General features: G+C 51.2%; 1 protein-coding gene across 6 annotated transcripts in view; it reads right to left on the bottom strand.

Moving 5' to 3' along the window:
• The window catches only part of RUNX1 (RUNX family transcription factor 1), a 174,212-nt gene that overhangs the window by 65,759 nt on the left and 89,720 nt on the right, over positions 1 to 18,733 (bottom strand). For all 6 annotated transcript variants that reach the window (XM_075172226.1, XM_075172256.1, XM_075172246.1 and 3 more), the window contains 2 exons: positions 10,652 to 10,905; positions 5,314 to 5,470 (listed from right to left, as the gene is read on the bottom strand). In XM_075172226.1, the coding sequence (XP_075028327.1) occupies positions 5,314 to 5,470; positions 10,652 to 10,905 (411 nt within the window). The remainder of the gene's footprint in view (positions 1 to 5,313; positions 5,471 to 10,651; positions 10,906 to 18,733) is intronic.

The raw sequence follows: 18,733 nt of genomic DNA on the forward strand, positions 1-18,733 counted from the left end.
GAACCCGGCTGCACGTAGCGAGTGTGTGCCGAAGACGGCTCGGGCGGCACTGGCGTAATGAGAAAGTTTTCTCCCCTCCCCTCCTCCTGCCGCTACGTCCCTGCCAAAGGCCAGCACCGAGGCAGCCGTTGTCTTTAAAGGGCTGGGTTTGCTGAGCAATCTAATGCCGACCTGGCCTTTTCGGCTCAAAATAGGCATCGGCTCCTCTGTACCAGTGCGGGGAGTCTGCACGCTGAATTCTTCCACGGCTACTTGGTTTTATCTCGATAAAATTAATGACACAACTAAGCAACCCCTCGTCACTTCAAAATCAAATTACTGCTTCTGGCCTCTGCCTTTTAGAGAAAAATTCACCGTTCAGACCAGACTGGACAGAGGAGAGTCCTGTGATAAACATCGACCCTCTAACACACACCCAGGGCGAGGACCAGCAGCGCGGCCCCTTCCTTTGGCCGCTGCCCGCGGGTGGCAGGACCGGCAGCGGCAGCCCCGGGCGAGCGGCATTGCAGATGCCCGGCTTTCCTACCCCAAGGGCCGCGCCAGCCTCGCCCGCGCCTGGCGCGGCGGCGTGGCCGCAAGATGGCTCAAAGAGCTGCCCATCTCTCTACGGCCAGCCCGCCCTCCTGCTGGCCGTAGCATCCGGCTAGCGCCACGTACTTAACAATCCGAAGTACAAATAAGCGGTTGTTTTTAAACTCTATCAATTGACTCCTTTCTCAGTTTTGATTGCAGTTGGAGCTGTTCTGTTTTCGTCCCGGCTGGCGAGCGCGGTTCATTGTTACTCCAGTATCTGATACCGCGTCCCCTGAAGCATTCCAATGGCTTGGACCAGGACCCGGCCGGCTGCTTAATACTGATTTTACGATCCTGTTGAATAGCATCCTCCTCTGTTTTGCACATACTTTTATGATTTTGAATGCATTTAAGTAAAAAATAAAACAAATTTTAACAAAGTGCTTAAATAGTGCAACCACAAGCTGAAGCTGCACAGAAGGAGCAAAATTCTGACTTCAGAAGACCAATAAAAATAATTAGACTCAGAATCCAGGCCAGTAATTTTTGGGTTTTAAGTATTTTTGAGATTCCAGCTTAAACTGATTTTTCTTCCCCAAAATTATATCCAGAAGGAAGACTCCTGATGGCAGAAACTTCTGATTATGCTTGGTAATATCTCTCTCTCGTGTTCTCCTGCCAGCTACTCCTGTGAAAAAGGAGTACTTCTTTGGCTCTGTGGAAACTGAAAACTATCATAAAATTTATTCATGACTCTAATCCCGATAGCTGGTAGGAAATATATACGTAGGCTTAATTTTCAGTCCTTTCCAAGACGCAGTTTTTAAAAAGGCCCTGCTGGAAAGCTATCACGAAGCTCCAGCTCCAGGTCACAGCTTTAGATTGAGACCTTCTGCAGCACGCCAAGACGCTTCCCCATTAGCTACTGTTATGATAACCTATTAATAATTATTTTCATCTGGAAAACATGTTTATTTGTTGGGGGTTTTTTAATGTTACGTTCTACAGAGAATATAGTTACTGGGATTAATGATTCCATGAGGAAAATATGTAATGCTTACCGAGCCACGAAGCTTTCCCTCTCCAAAATAACTATTTATTTTTAATTCTATCCAATGAACTTCTATGGTGTCAGGCTTTTTGCATCAGATTTATTTCATCATAAACCGGTTCATTATACATTAAGAAAACAGGGTACTTTGCAGTAGTAGCATTTTGAAGTTTGAAGTGTTTATGAACGGAGGGAAAAAAATAAAGATTAATTTTTTTTTTAACCATGTAATCAGGCAAGGGGGGCTGAGATTGGCTGAAGTTTTAAACTCCATTTTTCTTTCAGAAAATACTTACTCGGGCTTACAAGCCAGACGGGCAGGTTTTCCCAGTAGCATTCTCAAACTAGGGTGAGGAATAGTAACTCTGGAGCCCAGCCAATTTCAATGTAAATCTGTTTTGTTCAGGAAAGCGAGCCAAATTGCTTTTATACAACATCTCGCTGTTTCGGGCGACCTGCGATATTCTCAGCTCCCATTCCGGGTGTCAAAAAAATCAAGTGGGTGTTTTTTTTAATTCTGAACGACAGGCACAGGCAGAGCAACAGGAGCAACCGCTTGCTGTTAGATACGAAGCAAACGCTGAAACGCAGTTCGGTTCTTTAAGCTTCGGCCAATATTTGGCTGGTGCGTCTGCTCTGATTGACAGGCAGAATCAAACCCCCGATGGGGGGAATCGCTGTCACTCTCTCACGGTCAGCGCAGAGCCGCTTATTCACTGAGATGGAAACGTGGACAATAGCCTGACGTTTGAAACAGCCGTCAGGCTGTCTTGCTAGATTTCATTTAAAGCCCATGGAAGAAAATTTAAACTATTTACTAAGAATGTCAAGAATGACAATTTCCTACTCTCTTAGAAGGGAGAAAGCGGTGGCTTGCCATCAGCTCGACAAGGCTTTTAATGGGGATGGTTACACTCGGGCGATAACCGATGCACAGGGAACTGTCACTGGTCGAAGCTGTTCCTTATTCCCCAGCAGTGATTTTAAATCGCCCAAGGTACACAAAGAGCGTCCACTGTGACCGTAACCGACGTGAACTTTCAATCACTTTTCACATAACACTCCTGGCATCGCATTATCACTGGTGGCAACTGAACTTATTCAAACTCAAATATTACACAGCAAACAAAGTTTTGGTTAATTTTCCTCTAGAGAAGTATCAAAGGAAGCAATGCCCTTTGAAGCAGCTACCTTATGCTTTAGGCTTTATACAAATTCAACAGAACAGCACCTCAGAATCCCGTACCAAATGCAAACAATCCCCACCTTTGGAAAACAATCCCCTGTTCGAGGAGTAAACAAAAGCATACATTAGTCACTCGCTCCAAAGATGGGCAGCCAATGGAGGTGATGAGATTTAGCCTCGAAGACTGACTAATAGCATGCAGCGTTCCCAAATCACTCCGTCGCTTAAAGGATCCCGAGCACCTGAATATCTTACGACATACAAGGTTTATGTCTGTGCATGAGTGACCGGCTACTAGCAACGGGTTATGGTAAGGGGCTCAGCGACACTCCCTGCCAAGCTTTTCTGCATAAATAGGGACTGTTCTCTCTCAGACGCTGGATTTTGACCTTGAAACCCACACAATTCACTGTTATGATTTCTAGCTTCACTACCATGGCCAGGAACTGAACTACAGGTTTGTTTTTATTAGCTTCTCTGCCACTTTGCCAGCTATTCATTTGAATCTTCTAAACAGTCATCTCTGAATCATAATGCAAATTCCATTTACTGAAAAGGTGGAACCTTTAATATAACAAATGAACATGTTTAATGACTGATACTTTTAGACATTACAGCATCTCTCATGTTTTCAGTAAATGGATATAATTTTCTCTGCATTACCCTATTATTATTCTTTGCTAGCATTACGAAGCTACGTTCTCAGCTGCCCGTGTTTTCCACGAAGTGCATTTTGAAGACAGACCAAACAACACGATTTAAAAGTCGTCTCCCTCTGTATCCTCAGCTGAAAATGCTGCAGGATACAGAGGGCTCGGGTTGGTATTTTATTCTTCTGCTTGCATCTATGTTTCAATAGGGCCATGTTCTTCCACAATTGCTGACTATATTTATATTGGAAGAACATCTGCAGATGCATTTCACTTCAAAGGCAAATAAAGGCTGTTGTGTATAATCAGGATAACTTCCTCGGTCTGAAGCCTGACCCATCTCCCATTTGGAATAAAACATTTCGAGAGCGAGCGAGCAGAAGTGGGTCACCTTTGTAACGCTCCTGAAGCATGCTTATAACTCCGTCCCTGTTTGTAAGAGCCACGGATGCAACCACGCATCAGGAGATCAGGAGATCAGGGCTCGGGTGCTCAACGCGGGGAGAGAGGGAGGGGAAAATGGTGAGGAGGGGTCAGCGAGCCCCGAGTATTTCATCTGGTTCAGAGAGACACCAGCGCACAAATTGCTCAAAAAGGTAGTACACAGAAACCTACTTAAGAGCAGTAGACACTATAATTTTGATTTGTGAGTGTTACAGCACTGAATTGTCCCTAAATAACACTGCTGTGCTTGGAACACCATAATGTTACATTCTGATTTTACTTAAAGATATGAATGAAACAGAAGGAAAATACCTAAGTAACTATCACATGAAGTCACACGGAAGATGCGACAGTTTTTCATTCTTGACCTTAAAAGAGAGAAGCTGGTCTTTTCTCCGAGCTTTCTCTGAGCAACAGCTCACCAGCTTCTCTGCTGTGGGTTTGACTGAACGCCCCTGACCCACGCAAAGGGATTCCACTCAGCAGCAAGGGCAGTAATGCAAGAGGAGTGCTTAAAATAATCTTGTAATAGAAAGGTAAACATGATTGCTTGGAATTTATGGGGTTTAAGATTATGGACCGGAGCCAAAGAGTGAAGTTGCGAAGGGTCCTTCTGTGGATTTTATGGGCTTTTCGATCAAGCTTTGTACACCTGCACGCTCACACGCGACGTGAGCCGCGCGTGTCAGATACTATTTGCAGATTCCTAACAACGTTTTTTTATAGTTCTAGTCTAAGTCAGCTTCGACTCTTATTTGTTACTTACGCTCATAAGGCCTTTTTATTTACTATGTACTAGTAATTACTGGTTATCACAGAGATACAGCAAGTCAGATATTAAGCTCATCTGTTCTGTTCTGTTCTATCCTATGCACCTTGCAGGAGCATATTAAATAACAGGACTACTGCATATCGTTCCATATCTATTTCAGAGAAGGAAAGGTCAGAAAAAGTGCCCTGTGCCTTCGTCAGGTCATGATGAAGCCAGAAAATTTTTAGATCTGTGCGGGAATTGCTTGTAATTTTAGGTTGACTCGCTCTGTTACAGAGACCAGCTTTTGCAGAGAGTGCCTGGGAGCCCCGAGACAGCCATGAGTCTTTACACAAACTGAAAATTGTCATTTTAAATTGAAAATACATTATTTAAACTTAAACACGGGTAATATTGTGCTGTTCTAAATTTGACGGGATGGCTCCTGGAGTCAAAATGTGACTTGCTGTCTATGTGATTTTTTTTTTCAAATGAGATGTCACTGTTTAAAAATTGAAGTGACACAGAGGACAGACTAGGATAAAGCACGAAAACCTTATAGCTAATTCTGTGCCTTTGGAATCGGCCTACGCCAGATCTTGCAGCATTCCCTGCCACAGAAAACTCGATAGACCTCGTCTTCAAATTCCCTCCGCGTAACCAGAACTTGACATAACTGGTGAACATGACCGAAGTGTAGTTGAGAACAAACACATACCTCTTCCACTTCTACCCACGAATCGGAGGTCATTGAACCTTGCTACTTGGTTTTTCATGGCGGCCGTGGCATTTCTGAGTTCTGCAGAGTAGTTTTCATCGTTTCCAGCCATCACCGTTACCAGCGTCCCATCGGGCACATCTCCCAAGGCCACCACCTACGAAATCAAGGAGCAGAAGCCTCAGCTTCCTTACGCGACATTTAATTTGGGGCGCAGAAGATCAACAAGTAACATGATAAAACAGGAAAAAGCAGCAACAGCAAAAATCTATGTAGACTAAGAAGCTGTTTGGGGAAAACAGGAATCGCTTCCATCCCTAGTTTGTGGAGCTATAGAAAAGTTTTTACATTGAAATACACAGCACAATGTGTACTCCGACATGAAAAATACATGAAATAAGCTTTCCAAAATATACTTCTGTAATTGTCATTAAATAAATTCAAGTTTATCAACTTGAAATCAACTGATTCTGGTCTGATTTACATCAGTAGCGTTACTTTTAAGCTACAGCAAAGTCAGCACCACCATGGAAATGTAAAATTCAAGAGAAGACAAACCCAAGCCAATCGTCTCATGGGTGCAGAGGGTCAGAGCTGCACTGGTTCCCCAGCTTTTCCTCCCACCGCTCTGAACAGAGTTGCCCCAGCATAAATTCAGAATAAGTCCATGGAAAAGCAGGCCTCAATCGAATGTTTAATCACACCTTGCTGAACAACTTCTTTTTTTCCTTTAGAAGCATGAAAGCAAATCATTGACTTAAGACCTCACCCGCAACCTGATGGATGGAAATTGTGATCTGAACTAATGAAATATGCAATCGCTCAGACAAAGCCTTTCACCTCGTCCGAAATGTTTGCGCTGTAGCTCCTTGGTGCCAGCACCTACCAAACAAATATTTAGGAACACAGGATTCGCTGCATTTCTGATGTGATATGCTGAGAGACATATAGTTTTCTAATCTTAAATTTTCTGACTTGTGTCTACAATGTTCACATTGGTTAAAGGATGAAAAATTTAATTTTACCTTATCTTCTTGAGCAGGACTGAATTCTCAAAACAATTTTACCCTGCTATAATCAAATGGATGTCTGGTGTGTCTCTAGATTTACTCTCACAAAAGTAAGAGCTTGAATTAGGTCCTCTACCATACTTTTTTTAGATCCTGTTGCTGTTCCCTCAATTAAGTCTACAGTAGCGACCTCAGGGCTACTACCAAAAAAAAAAGAAAAAAGAGAAAAAAAAATCTAGCTAGTTTTTATTTCCTCTTTTACACATTCTAAGAGGAAGTAGTCCTGCATCATGTCCTCTGAGTTGCAGCTCGGTATTTTTCCTTCCTCTTAGTGTTTTCTAGCTTATGTCCATGCAGTTATAGTTGGCTCAAACTTGTCACGGCCCGGTCTTATTTCTATTAGTTTCTAATCACACTGTTCTTTCCAAAGAGGATCAGTGGCTCCTTTACTTGATCGGTCTCTGATGCTTATTCCCCAGCCATAGCTACCTCCCATAATATGAGAGAGGTCTCCAGCCTCAGGTATTTCACAGCTTTTCGTTCTACAGGGGACTGCGTTTCTCACTTCAGTGCTCTCCCGGTTGTCACCGATAACCCTTATTTTCACTTCCACATGCAAAGTTAAAATCACTGTGTCAAAATTCCCTCTTTACGTATCTATTTCAACTTCCTCTTTCCCGTTCCTCTGCGGCCCAGGCTTTTGGTTTTTTGTTCTCCTCTGTGTGCCGTAATGCGTGTGGCCTGTGCTGGGCTCAGCATTGCGCTTTTCATGTTTCCCTGATCTTGGCATAAAACTGACCTGCTCGAAACGTTGAAGCTCATGAGTTTTCTCCTTGCACAGCGTTGTGTCATGAGGCACGCTGGCTCACAAGATCAGCAACTGCGAACCCAACACACTCATCCAGTTCTTAAAAAGCTACCGTAAAACCTTAATGCATGCACATATATTAAAGACACAAGAAAGGGAAAGGGGAAAATCGGGGCATTACCCTCACCTCCCTGTGATGCAAATGTTTGCGTGCTTGTTCAAGGAAATATATGCTAGCATTCTGAAAGATGAAAAACCTTCATGAATCCAGGATCAGTTGTCTCTTACAGAACAAATATTTTAAATCACCGTTTTCAAATTACACTGAAGGCAACCTCAGCCATAAGACGCGTGAAGAAAATATTAGAAACAAGTATAAAAATTACACAGCACAGAAAAGAAACTAGAGTTAAAAGTCACAGACAATAGAAAAAGAAATACAAACATTTACATTAGAAAAAAGACTAAACAGATAAGTTGGGACTTGCTGACTGGAGTTATCTAGTACATTGTTGTACTCTTCAGCTCTTAAAAATATGTATTTCCAGAGAAATGAGAAGAGTATCACAGTTGCAGCGCTGCCGGGTATCTAAATTACCTACTTCTGCTGCATCAATCAAACAAAATTGGCCTTTTAAATTAAGATTTAGATTCTTTCCTAACACCGTTTGGTCAATGAATCTATATGGCACCTTACTGGAGTTGTTATGTATTTTTCTCCAAGTTTCTCAGAATCATTCTTTATTTTAGAAAAAAAAAATAGTTCATGGAAATGATCATTTTGGTTTGAAATAATATCCTGATCTTAAAGATCAAACATCATGAGTGAATTTTTCAAAGGAAACGTGAAGAGAAAACGCTCTGTCTCTCTTTTTATTGATGCAATGGTTGCTGGCAAATACTTGATAAAACTCGGCGCTTTTTTGTCAGATGCAAATAAGGTATTAGCAGCACTAGAAGGATCTGAACTGAATTTTCTAGTTCCTGTTCCAAATGATCTTAAAAATAACGACTTCCAAAAATGCCTTTCCGAATATTCAATATTTAGTATAAAACCAATGAGATTGCTTTATACGTGGCAAACTATTTCGGGACTCATTTCTCAGCGGTCCACGGCGGGAGGGTTTTGGGGGGAACGAGGAGCAGCGAGCAGGTGCCTCCCAGCACAACATTTCAGGAGCTCACAAGGAAACTCTCTCCCGGTTTGGTTTTGGTTGGGTTTTTTTTTTTTTTTTTACTTGCGTATTTCTAGGTTAAACTACCTCAGTGTTAGAAACGCTTGCTTTCGTCTGTTTGGAGAACCTGACCCTTTGCTCTGTTTGCAGAAGTGGGGAGCGGGCTGCTAGTTAAAGCAGAGGGCTGCACTAGCTGGGGGCGGGGGGGGCGAGAAATGAGAGCGGCGTTGGATACCTCTCGAAACCAGCCCCCTGGGTTCGTTTTCCGCGGGCAATTTTCACACAATCGGGGCAGCCGCCTGCCCCAGAAGTCCCCCTGCCCGGGGAGGCGAGGGGGAGCGGGGCCCCGGTCGCTGCCGGACCCTGCGGCTCCCGGCGTCTCGGCAGCGGGGCGAGCCGGGGCCGGGCGGCGGCACCGCTTTCCGCCGGCGGCTTGGGCGGCCGCGCAGGAGCGGGAAGAGCCGCCTCTTGTCCCCCCGCTTCCCCGCCGTGAGATGACCGGGGCTGGGACGGGCGCGGCCACGCGTGGCGCGGCGGGGAGCCGCCGCCGAGGCCTCCCGCCGCAGGGGACTCCCGGGAGAAACACCGGCCACGTTTGGGGACTTCGCTTATCTCCCTTCCCGGCGGGGCGGAGCGGGTTTTCACGCCTGTTCCACACGGTAACTCTGCCTCCCAGGAGGAGAGCTTCCCGAGTAATTAGCAGCAGTTGCCTAGTGCGTGGGTGACAGTATCATAATTAATCTAAATGTGTGAATTTAGGAACCGACCCTGCCGATTAGTTCCTCCCTTTCCTCAGCCTCATATATGCGTAAAACAAGAAGACTCTCCAGACATAGTACTACTTTTCCCTAAAGCCGCCTCCTTAGCGGGATTTCCCAAAGTTCTGGGAGCTGAACTGATTCCCTTTTCCATCTTTTCTCCTCTCCTCAAAAGTCCTCAGAAAGACTCGGGTCTGGTCGCCTTCCGAAAAGCTGTACTGAGGCGGTCCGACTCCAGCAGTGACAGCAAAAGAAAGCACGAACTTCACAAATCCCGATCCTAAATCCAAGCCCGGGACTCCTAGGGAGCTGCACGCCTCTGCGGCTCCCGCCTCGAAGAAGAGGGTAACGAGAATAATTACCTTTTCCTTTCCCTACTCGGAAGCGTATCGACATTAGTAGCAAGAAAACTAAAGCATTCAAGAAGTTAGCGGTAGACCCAAGTCAAAAAAGAGCGTGACCAAGGAGGGGGTGGTGAATTTTGCTTGAACCCGGGGTAACGGGAAAGCAGGCCGGGTAAGGGAGGAAAGCGCAGCAATTATCCCCCGCCGCCCTTCCCCGCCCGCAGCCGGCCGGGGGGCACCGTTCGGCAGGGCTCCGGCTCCGGCCCCGGCCCCGGCCTCGGACCGCCCCGCAGCACCGCCGCCGGCGGCCCGTGGCAGGGGGGGGAAGCCGGGGTATGCTCCCCCCCCATCTTTTGCCGCGGTTTTACTTGGGCTACCGAGTACAGATTTAGCAAGGGGCTCTGGAAACAGGGAGAAGTCCAAGCGGCCGCAGGGTCTGCCCAGGGTAGGCCCCGACATTTACTCTTACAAAAAACAGCCAAAAAAAGAAAAGGTGTTTTTTCGTAAGCGCCCCTGGCAGCCCGGCGGGGGGAAGCCCGGCACCTCCGGAGCGGGGCCGGCCGGTGCCGCCAGGCGCTGGCTGCGGGCGGGTCGTGTCCCCCGTCGGGGCAGCCCCGGCAGGGCGCTGGGCCGCGGGGGCTGCCTGCGGAGGGACCCGCCGCCGGTGTGGGCGGCTTCTCGGGGAGCCCGGGGCTCCTTCAGTTCCGGGACGCCTGCATCCGTCTGCAACGGGCTGCGCCGGCATCTGGTCCCCAGGGCAGACAAACTCCTCGGGTCTGGCCTTTTTTTTCTTTTTTTTACCCCCCCTCCCTCCTTGAGCAGAGCCGCCCCTCACTACCGGAGTTATGAATGGGCCGAAGAGGGAGGCAGCGGCTGGAGGGAGCCTGCCCAACCCATCGCATGCCCCAGCTGCCGCCGCTCGCTCCTGCCCGGAGCCCGGCCGAGAGCCGCGCCGCGCCCGCTCGCCCCACGCCTTCCCACGCTGTCGCGAGTGGCAGCGACCGCGGAAGGAAGGATGGAAGGAAGGATGGAAGGAGGCGCGGGGCCGGCTGCGCCCCACCGCCTGCCCCGACTCGGCTGGGTCCCGGTCCGGCTGCGGGTCCGAGCCCGGAGGTCGGGGCCCCGTGCCCCCCAGCCGCGGGGCGCGCAGCCTGCCCTCCCTTCCCCTGCCCTGCCCTCCCCGCCGGCCCACCCCGCCGCCCCTGCCCCCAGAAGCGCGATTTTCGGGAGCCGGCAGACGTACCTTGAAGGCGATGGGCAGCGTCTTGTTGCAGCGCCAGTGGGTGGGCAGCACGGAGCAGAGGAAGTTGGGGCTGTCGGTGCGCACCAGCTCCCCGGGGTGATCCGCCAGGACCTCCACCATGCTGCGGTCGGCGCTGCGCAGCTTCCCCGGCAGCGCGCCGCTGTGCTCGGCGCCGGGCAGCGGCAGCGGCTCGGTCATCTTCCCCGGGCTCAGCGTGGTGGAGGGCGGCGTGAAGCGGCGGCTGGTGCTGGTATCTACGGGGATACGCATCACAACAAGCCTTTTGAGTGAAAGACCTCCACAGAGTTTTTACAAAACAGCGAAACGAGCGTAACTCTTCAGCGATCTGCTCTCTGGGGACCAACATAAACGGATACAGGCTGCGGACCCGGGGGAAACTTGTTTCTACGCCAGTCCCCAAAGTTAATTTTTTGCTGAAGGCGGCTGAGATAGCGAGCACGCCGAGACTTAACTCTTGGCTTCCTGGCGCTGCGGAACAGATCACGTTAATCCGATAAGCGAAAGGGTCGTCCGTGCGGGGCTTTACCGCGACGCCTGTGCATCTAGTCTGTGGCCGTGACGCAAAAAGTTATCGGGGGGCAAGCTCCTTCCAAACTCCCAAGCACCGTGGAAAAAATTAGGCAAGTCAAACACAAGACGCGGTCAGAAACGCATGCAAAGCCTGGGCTTCCCAGAGAGTCAGTTGCCTATCAGTTTCTTCCAGGTGATTTCTCTACAGTCCCAAGAGAAAACAAAATACATCGGCGTCTTCCGTAGGCAAAAATCGCTCTTTAAGAGAGGGCAATTCGGGGTCGGTCTTCAGAGAAGGCAGTACGCGAGCTAGACTTTCTGATCAAAGGTCAGCTAGCTACAACTGTACATATATTCACGTACACACACGCACGCACGCACACATATACTCTACTTCATAAAATATTTACAATATAATCTGTAGAGAATTTAAACACAACAGGAATCCATTAATGTTCTCGGCAAGATTTTTTTTAAGCAGCCTTGAAAATCAGCTTCAGTAGTTTGGTTCTTGTTGCTCTAAGAGTACTCGTGTCATGACCTTTCAATCATTCTTGCACAAAAATAAAAAAGAAAAGAAAAGAAAAGCAGCTCAGTGCATGGCATTCAAGCTTTAAATCTCTATCTTTGTACTTGTCTTTGGTATAACGTCTTTCACCAATTTAAAGAAAGGTCGCAAGCTCTGAGGCTAAAAGGTCCACAGTTGAAAACTTGGGTTTGGGGATGTTGGTTAAATTGTGGGTTCTCTCTGTGGTTTTGTGTGTGCAACAGCGCTCTCTCTCTCTCACTCACGTCCTCCTCAGCAGTCAAACCAACAGTCTGCAACAACTTCGGCAGTCATGCCAATTCTTTTTTTTTTTTTTTTTCGGTATCTGAGGCAGTCTTCCTCTAATTCGGCCACAGGAACCGGCTGCTTAACAATATTTTAACCGCAGCAGGTGGAAGCCTGCTTTCGGAAACATGGCTTTTCTCTCGGCCGCCTCCAGCCAGCGGGATGGATACTGCCAGCTTGCGCGGAGAGCCCCCACGCACACGCACACACTGAAAACCAAAAGCACCCAACCAGCAACAATAAAAAAAAAAAGATTAAAAAAAAAATAAGCCACTACTTTTGAATGAGTGAAAGCTTTCCTTCCGCAAAACAGGAGTTGGCGGCGGGCGGGGGTGGAGGAGCCTCTGACCCCCACGGAGAGAGAACGGAAAGAACCGGGAAGATCGAACCCCCAGAGTTGCCAGCCGGGGTTAGAAGTTACAGCCTCCAGCCCAGACGACCGCTCGGAGAAAGCGCATTTCCACAGCGGAGAGCTCTCGGGTCTTCACGTGAGCCGCGGGGAACGCAGGCTTCCTGCCGGCCGGCCGGCCGGCCGCCCACGGCGCCGGGCCACCGCCGCTCCGCCGGGCCGGGCCGGGCCGGGCCGGGCCGGGCCGCTCCGCGCTCCGCTCCGCCGCGCTGGGCTGGGGTCCGCGCCGCCCGCCCGGCGCGCCCGCCGCCCCGCGCCCGCCGCCGCCGCCGCCGCCGCCGCCGCCGCCGCCGGGATGAATGGAGGTGGCCGGGAGCGAGTTGGCTGCGGCGGGCGGAGTGCGGAGGAATGTCATTCCCCCGGCTGCTTTGCATACGGGGAGGGCGCCGGCCAATCACAGCCCTTTCCGGGAGCAGCCAGGGCGCGGCCGCGGGCCAGGGGCTCCTGGAATTGGCGCGCCCGCCGCCGCCGCTACCGTGGGGCGCGGGGGGTGAGCGCCGGGTCGGCGGGACGCCGCGGACACCGCAACCGCGCACACACGCGCACCCACGGGAGGACCGCGGGCTGCCTCTGCCCCAGCCCACCGCAAAAGCCATGTGCAGGGTGCTCTGCGCCTGCGGTTTGCCGGGAGGGCGTTAGGGCAGGCAGAGCGGCGCGACCCCCGGCTCTGCCTGTCCCCGGTGCAGGTCCCGCTTGCCCTTCACTTACGGACCACCCGCCCCCGAGGAGCGGCTGGTGCCCGCAAGGTGCCCGCAGCGGCGTGGACGCCGCCCCGACACACGCCCACCGCCGGCCGCGCACCCCGCTGGGCAGCCCTGCGTTCCCCGGGGGAGCTCCCGGCGGCGTTTGCTCCGGGGCGTTTCCTCCCCGCGGAAGGGGTCGCGGCCGTACAGAGGGACACCTGGACCGGCAGCCGCCGAGGCAGCCGCCGCCGGGCTGGTGTCCCCCGTCCGCCCCGCTGCCTCTCGCCACCGCGGACAAGAACGCGGCCCCGAGGGCCGCCCTCGACATGTCGCGGCGGCCGCCGGGGCCCGAGCCGGGGGACATTCCCCCCACCGACACAGCTCAGCCACCGGCCGGGCCTGCCGGCAGCACCGCCGGAGGCGAGGCCGGGCCGGCGGGCGGGCAGCGCTGCACGGGCAGCAGCGGGCAGCCGGCGCCTGCCCCGCCAGCCGACCTGGGCCCGCGGAGCCGGTAACGAGGATGCTGGGTGGAGGCGTGGCTGTCCTTTCGGGCTGGGCTGGGGTTGGGGTTTTTTTTGGTGGTTTTATTTCTTTTTTAATTTTTTTGGTCGCGAATGTCGTGGGCCTGTCGCTGGCGGTCCCTGGGCTGGGAACGGGGCGATCCCGACTCGCTGCCGCCGTGGCGGCGGAGCCCCCGCCCGTCCCCGCTGCGCTCTTAGTACAAGCGTGGGGTTCCCTCCATGAAATTTCACACCCCTCGTTCGCCCGTGTCTCCTCTCCCCGCCGCGGTCTCGCCGTGTGCCCGCCGCATCCCCGCCGGCAAGGCCGCCCCTCCCCACGGCCACCCCCGGGACGCCCCCTCCGCCGCCCCCGCCAGCTCAGCAGCCGCGGCGGCGGCCGGCCGCGCTCCCCCGGGGCCGGGCGGGCTTTGAAAGGGAGCGACAGCAGCTGCGGCGGGGTGGGTGCGTGGGTGGGAGTGCGTGCGTGCGTGCGTGGGGTGGGCGCGGCCGCGGAGGCGACACCACCGGGGCCGCCTCCCGCCGCGGGGAGCCAGGCTCGGAAAGGGCCGCGGGGAGCGGGCTGGGGCTGCTGCCCGCCGCCGGGCCTTGCGCAAGGCGGCGGCCGCGGCCCCGGGGGCGGCCCTCGGTGCAGCTCCGCAGCGGGGCCGGCAGAGGGGGCCCGCCGCCCGCTGTCGGCCCGGCGGAGGGGAGCCCGGGGGGGGGCCGCGCGGCGACCCCCGGGGAGGGCGGCCGCTGCCTGCTCGGCCCGCTGCGGCCAGCAGCGCCTGTCCCCGCCAGAGCCCACGGGGGGCTGCGGTACCGCGGGGGAACGCGACCCGCCGCATCCCCTGGGACGCGGTTCCGCGGGGAGAGCCGCCTTGCGCGGCGGCTGGCCGGGAGCCCCCGGCACCCACCGCCCCCACCACCCCTCGCCGCCGCCGCCGGCTCTCTCCCGGGGGCGCGCAGGGCGGGGCGGGGACAGGACAGAGGGGATCCTCGGTTTTGGAAACCCTGCGGAGTTTTGGCACACCGCGACCTGCGGGGACTGGAGCAGAGAGTGAACATTTACGCTACCTGGTTTACACGCAATTAAACTGAAAGCAGGCTGAGTGCCCCGGCTGAGAGAAATCGGCTTTTGCCTCCCCTGAGCCTGCTGCCGGGGAGAGGGATGCGCCCTGCGGGGCAGGGCTCCTTGCGCGGAGACCCGTGCAGCGCAACCGAGCCCAGGAAGCGGCGCAGCCGCCTGCCACCAAATTCGCGGTACAAGCGCCAGGTGTATGTTTCCTCGCACCCCTCCTGTGCGGGTCAGGAGCGCCTTCCCCTCTGCTGGGGGTGCCAGCCCCATCCCGGGGCTGCCGGCAGCATCCGCTCCGTGGCATCTCCCCGCCTGCCCTCCGCACCGGGGGGTTACAGCTTCATCTTCGCATGACCTGCCCCCTTGCCTCCTTCCCCTCCTTCCCCTCTGCCAAAGGACGCGGGGCTGGTTTGCCTGTGTCGCCGTCCCCCCCCGCCCGCAAAGCGCCGCGGTGGGAGCGCAGACGCGGCAGTGGGGCTCCGCGGGGCGGCAGCGGCAAAGCGCGGCTCAGCCCGCCCTCCCGCCGCGCTTGCAACAACGGGTCCCTGTTTTAAGCAGGCGAGTTTGGTGCAGAAAGCTCTCTATTTCATACCAAGACTCATTGGTTTTTGTGTGGTTTTCTTTCTTTCTTTTTTTTTTTAAAGTCCGACTCTTACACGGTTACTTTTTTCTTGTATGAAATTATCCCGAATTTAAATTATTAGGGAGTGGTTTCCTTCTGTTTTAAGGAAAAAAAAATGGCTGTTATAAACTACAGCTTAAAAGCCATCTGGGGTATATTAGTGGCTGATAACTTTTTACGGGCATTGTGGAGATAAGAAGAGTTATTTTACTGATGTACATACATCTACATACATCGCCTAAAATGTTAAAATACGTATGTAGTGTTTGGTTTGGTTTGGTTTTTTTCCCTCTTCCCCCCCCCCCCCCCCCTTCTGTTCTAGCCGAGAGGTAGGGAGTATTTTGTATTTAAATTAATGAATATGTTGAGCTGAATTTCACTCGCTGCTTTGCATCCCGTCTTAATCTGAACTTCTTATTATAAATACAAAATAAACCCGATCCATTACACACGTGGATAGTCAGAAAGATACAAAATGCCACTATTTAACAGAAGACGCAGAAAATACTACATGCTTACAGTTTTCTATAACTTAGCAGCGTTATCAATGCTGAGACGAAGGATGTTAATGTAGGCTAAAGGTGACAGTATTCTTTTTTAACTGTGCAGAAGCCGAGCTTTTACAAGGTAAGAAGGAGGTAAGTGAGAGAGGGCAGATAGAGAAAATACCATGGTGAGGATATTTTGAAACAGATCAAGCTATGTGTTTTACATGCCCATTAATACTAACTACACGTGTGTTTTTGTTTTGGTTTGTTTTGGTTTTTTTTAGTTTTTTAACTAATTCAATTTATTGTCTTCCTTATAATTTTATTTTTGCATGATGAAGAGAGAAAATCTCATAGGAATTTACTGTCTCCTTACTATATCTTGGGCAGGTACTCTGGAAAAATAGAAATTAATGAATTAAGGGAATATCAGTGATAAGGCAAAGTAAGGAAACGATGCAGCATATTTAAAGCTGATGTTTCTTTCACATGGTAAAATTTTTTAGCATCCCTAATGCTAAGACTTATGCTCGGACAGTCAGGCTCTTGGGCAGGAATCCTTTTGAAGCAGGAGTCACAACTGGTGTTATAACTTTACCAATTCACATTCAGCACAGCTTACATTTGTATTTTGACATCAATTTATTACAGCCGTAAACAAACCACAAGTGAATCTCTATCTACCATGCCTTGCCTCTGTCGTACAGGATTACTCGACCACAAAGCACCGAGGTTTTTACATAATACAGTTAAGCAAAAGCTTCGGAAATATGAGAGAGGGAGCAACAATTTAGGGATGAATTTTAAACAGCCTAAATTGCAAAGGGCGAATTAGAGCCTAAACACAATGCAAGTTCCCACTGCACAGGTAAATATTCCCTGACCAAGCAGGCAGCAATGGCCACTTGTTTGCAATGGGCTGAATTTGTGTGGGATGGGAGAAAACTTGCACAAGGCAGGCATCAAAACATCTTGTTAAAGGAGAAAAAAATGCAGACCTTAACAGAGCTGGCGTACATATCGTATGAGCACAAACTGAGAGAACTGGCTACAGACCCTGATCTTGCCAACAGTTAGAAACATGCCTAACCTCATTCTTAGCAGCGTTTCTGCTGAATGCAGTAGAAATCTCTTTGGGGAATGCAATTACACATATACTTAATTGTTCGGAGCATCTGGGCTTAACGTGGCATTATTCAGTGGGTCAGCTCCTACTTCTTGCACCTGAATTCATTTAATATATGTATTAAGGCCCACTTAAAGATGTTTATAGTGGCGTAAGTGTGTCTTGCTTCTACTAGTGATGAATCAGTGGGTTAATGCCTGTGAATGAAATTTGTAGGATAAGGCTTCTGAATTGCCCCTGCAAGTATTCATTGCATAGCTGTTACCATCATGGGTAACTCCACTGACTGACGTGAAAAAAATTGCTATAGTGATATATTAAATTATTTTTGGGCTACTGGAATAATGAAACATTGCACAGAGAAAAGGAGCAGCTGGTAAATAAAAAGACAAGGTTCTCCTTATTTCCTGCAGTGATCTCTCACACATTATGAAATATGCGTATTTCATCCCAGCATGTAAAGTGCACATATGATGCCACCAAGAATGAGATGTGAGATGGCCAGCATGGTACAGGGGAAATGTGGCCAGGACTACACAGGTGTATGATGTCTAACTTCCCTCCGTTTCAGGGAGGGGGAACTGCCTAAACCCCTCCAGGGATCTCCTCTTTGATCTCTGTTAACTGATACAAGGTTATTCACTCTGGAAGCGGGAAAACTGGCTGCAGCTGAGTTTATGCAAAGCAGAGGGGTTGTGAGGAAAGATGAAATAACACATATTCATTCAATATCTTTAGCTTGGGCATCTTATTACTCGTGACCCAAGTTTACCACTGAAAAAGTTCCTGAGGACTCTCCACCCTCTTTAGGATCTCCAGGTGATAATGGTGGTCAAAAGCCTGTCTCGTTCTCCCTAGGCAGAAGCTGTGAGCCTTTTTCTTTTCAAATAGGGCAGACCAATCCATGCTCTTGTCACTCAAAATATTTTAGAAGGTAGACATGACTCCTGTTTTGAGGGTGTGGGGAATGATTTGTCTGGATAGTTGGCATCTTATCAGAGACATAGATGGCAAGGGCACGGACCTACATCAGAAGGGAGCTACCTTTTACCATTTCACCTCCCACATTGCTCAGGGGGGCAGTGTCTCTCTTGACTCAAACTCTCAACTGGTGGCAGCAATGGGCAGGGAGCGGGGGAACACCTGGGGAAGGACAATTTCAGGAGAGGCTAAACTGTGAATTTTCCAGCGTTAACCCCAGCTTTAGAGGCCTATGGCTGCAGGTCCTCCTAGGGTTTTGCTGGGTGAAGGAATGAGTCAAACCAACAGCCAAAGGAGGAGCTCAGACCGGGCAAAGCCCCAAAAGAATGGGTGGTGAAACGCAATTTGGCTGACTCTTCCTACCAGCATGGATGCGATCTCAATGCCCAGCAACGCAGCGTGCCCAACTGCGTGACCGATGCAGCACCTCACCAGTGCCACCACCCCTGGAGACGTTTCTCCACCGCACCCTTCCTCCCCATTTCCTCAAGGGGGAGATTTAATAACCATGAAGTTACTGCAGCAGCAGCTTGTGTTGATGCCCCCCCTCCCTTATAATCCCACTTAGGCCGGCCGGCTCAGCTTTGCTGGGAGGTTTGTTAAGGGCCAAAGCCAAGGCTGGGCTCATTTCTCGTGCGCGCCTGCCGCGGGTGTGTGTCAGTGTGCAGGTGTGTGGCGTGTGCTTGCTGCTAGCGCCCGGAGCCGGGGGCCGCAGAGCCAGGCACAGGGCAGAGGGTGCCTCTCTCCTCCTCTGCTGCACAAGAAACATTCCAATCTGGCTTTAAAAATATTCGCTAGGATATCGCCAATGAGACAGTTTTCTCCTTGGTCTTAT

This window comes from Calonectris borealis, chromosome 1 (genome assembly GCF_964195595.1).
Source record: "Calonectris borealis chromosome 1, bCalBor7.hap1.2, whole genome shotgun sequence".
Taxonomy (NCBI): Eukaryota; Metazoa; Chordata; class Aves; order Procellariiformes; family Procellariidae; genus Calonectris; species Calonectris borealis.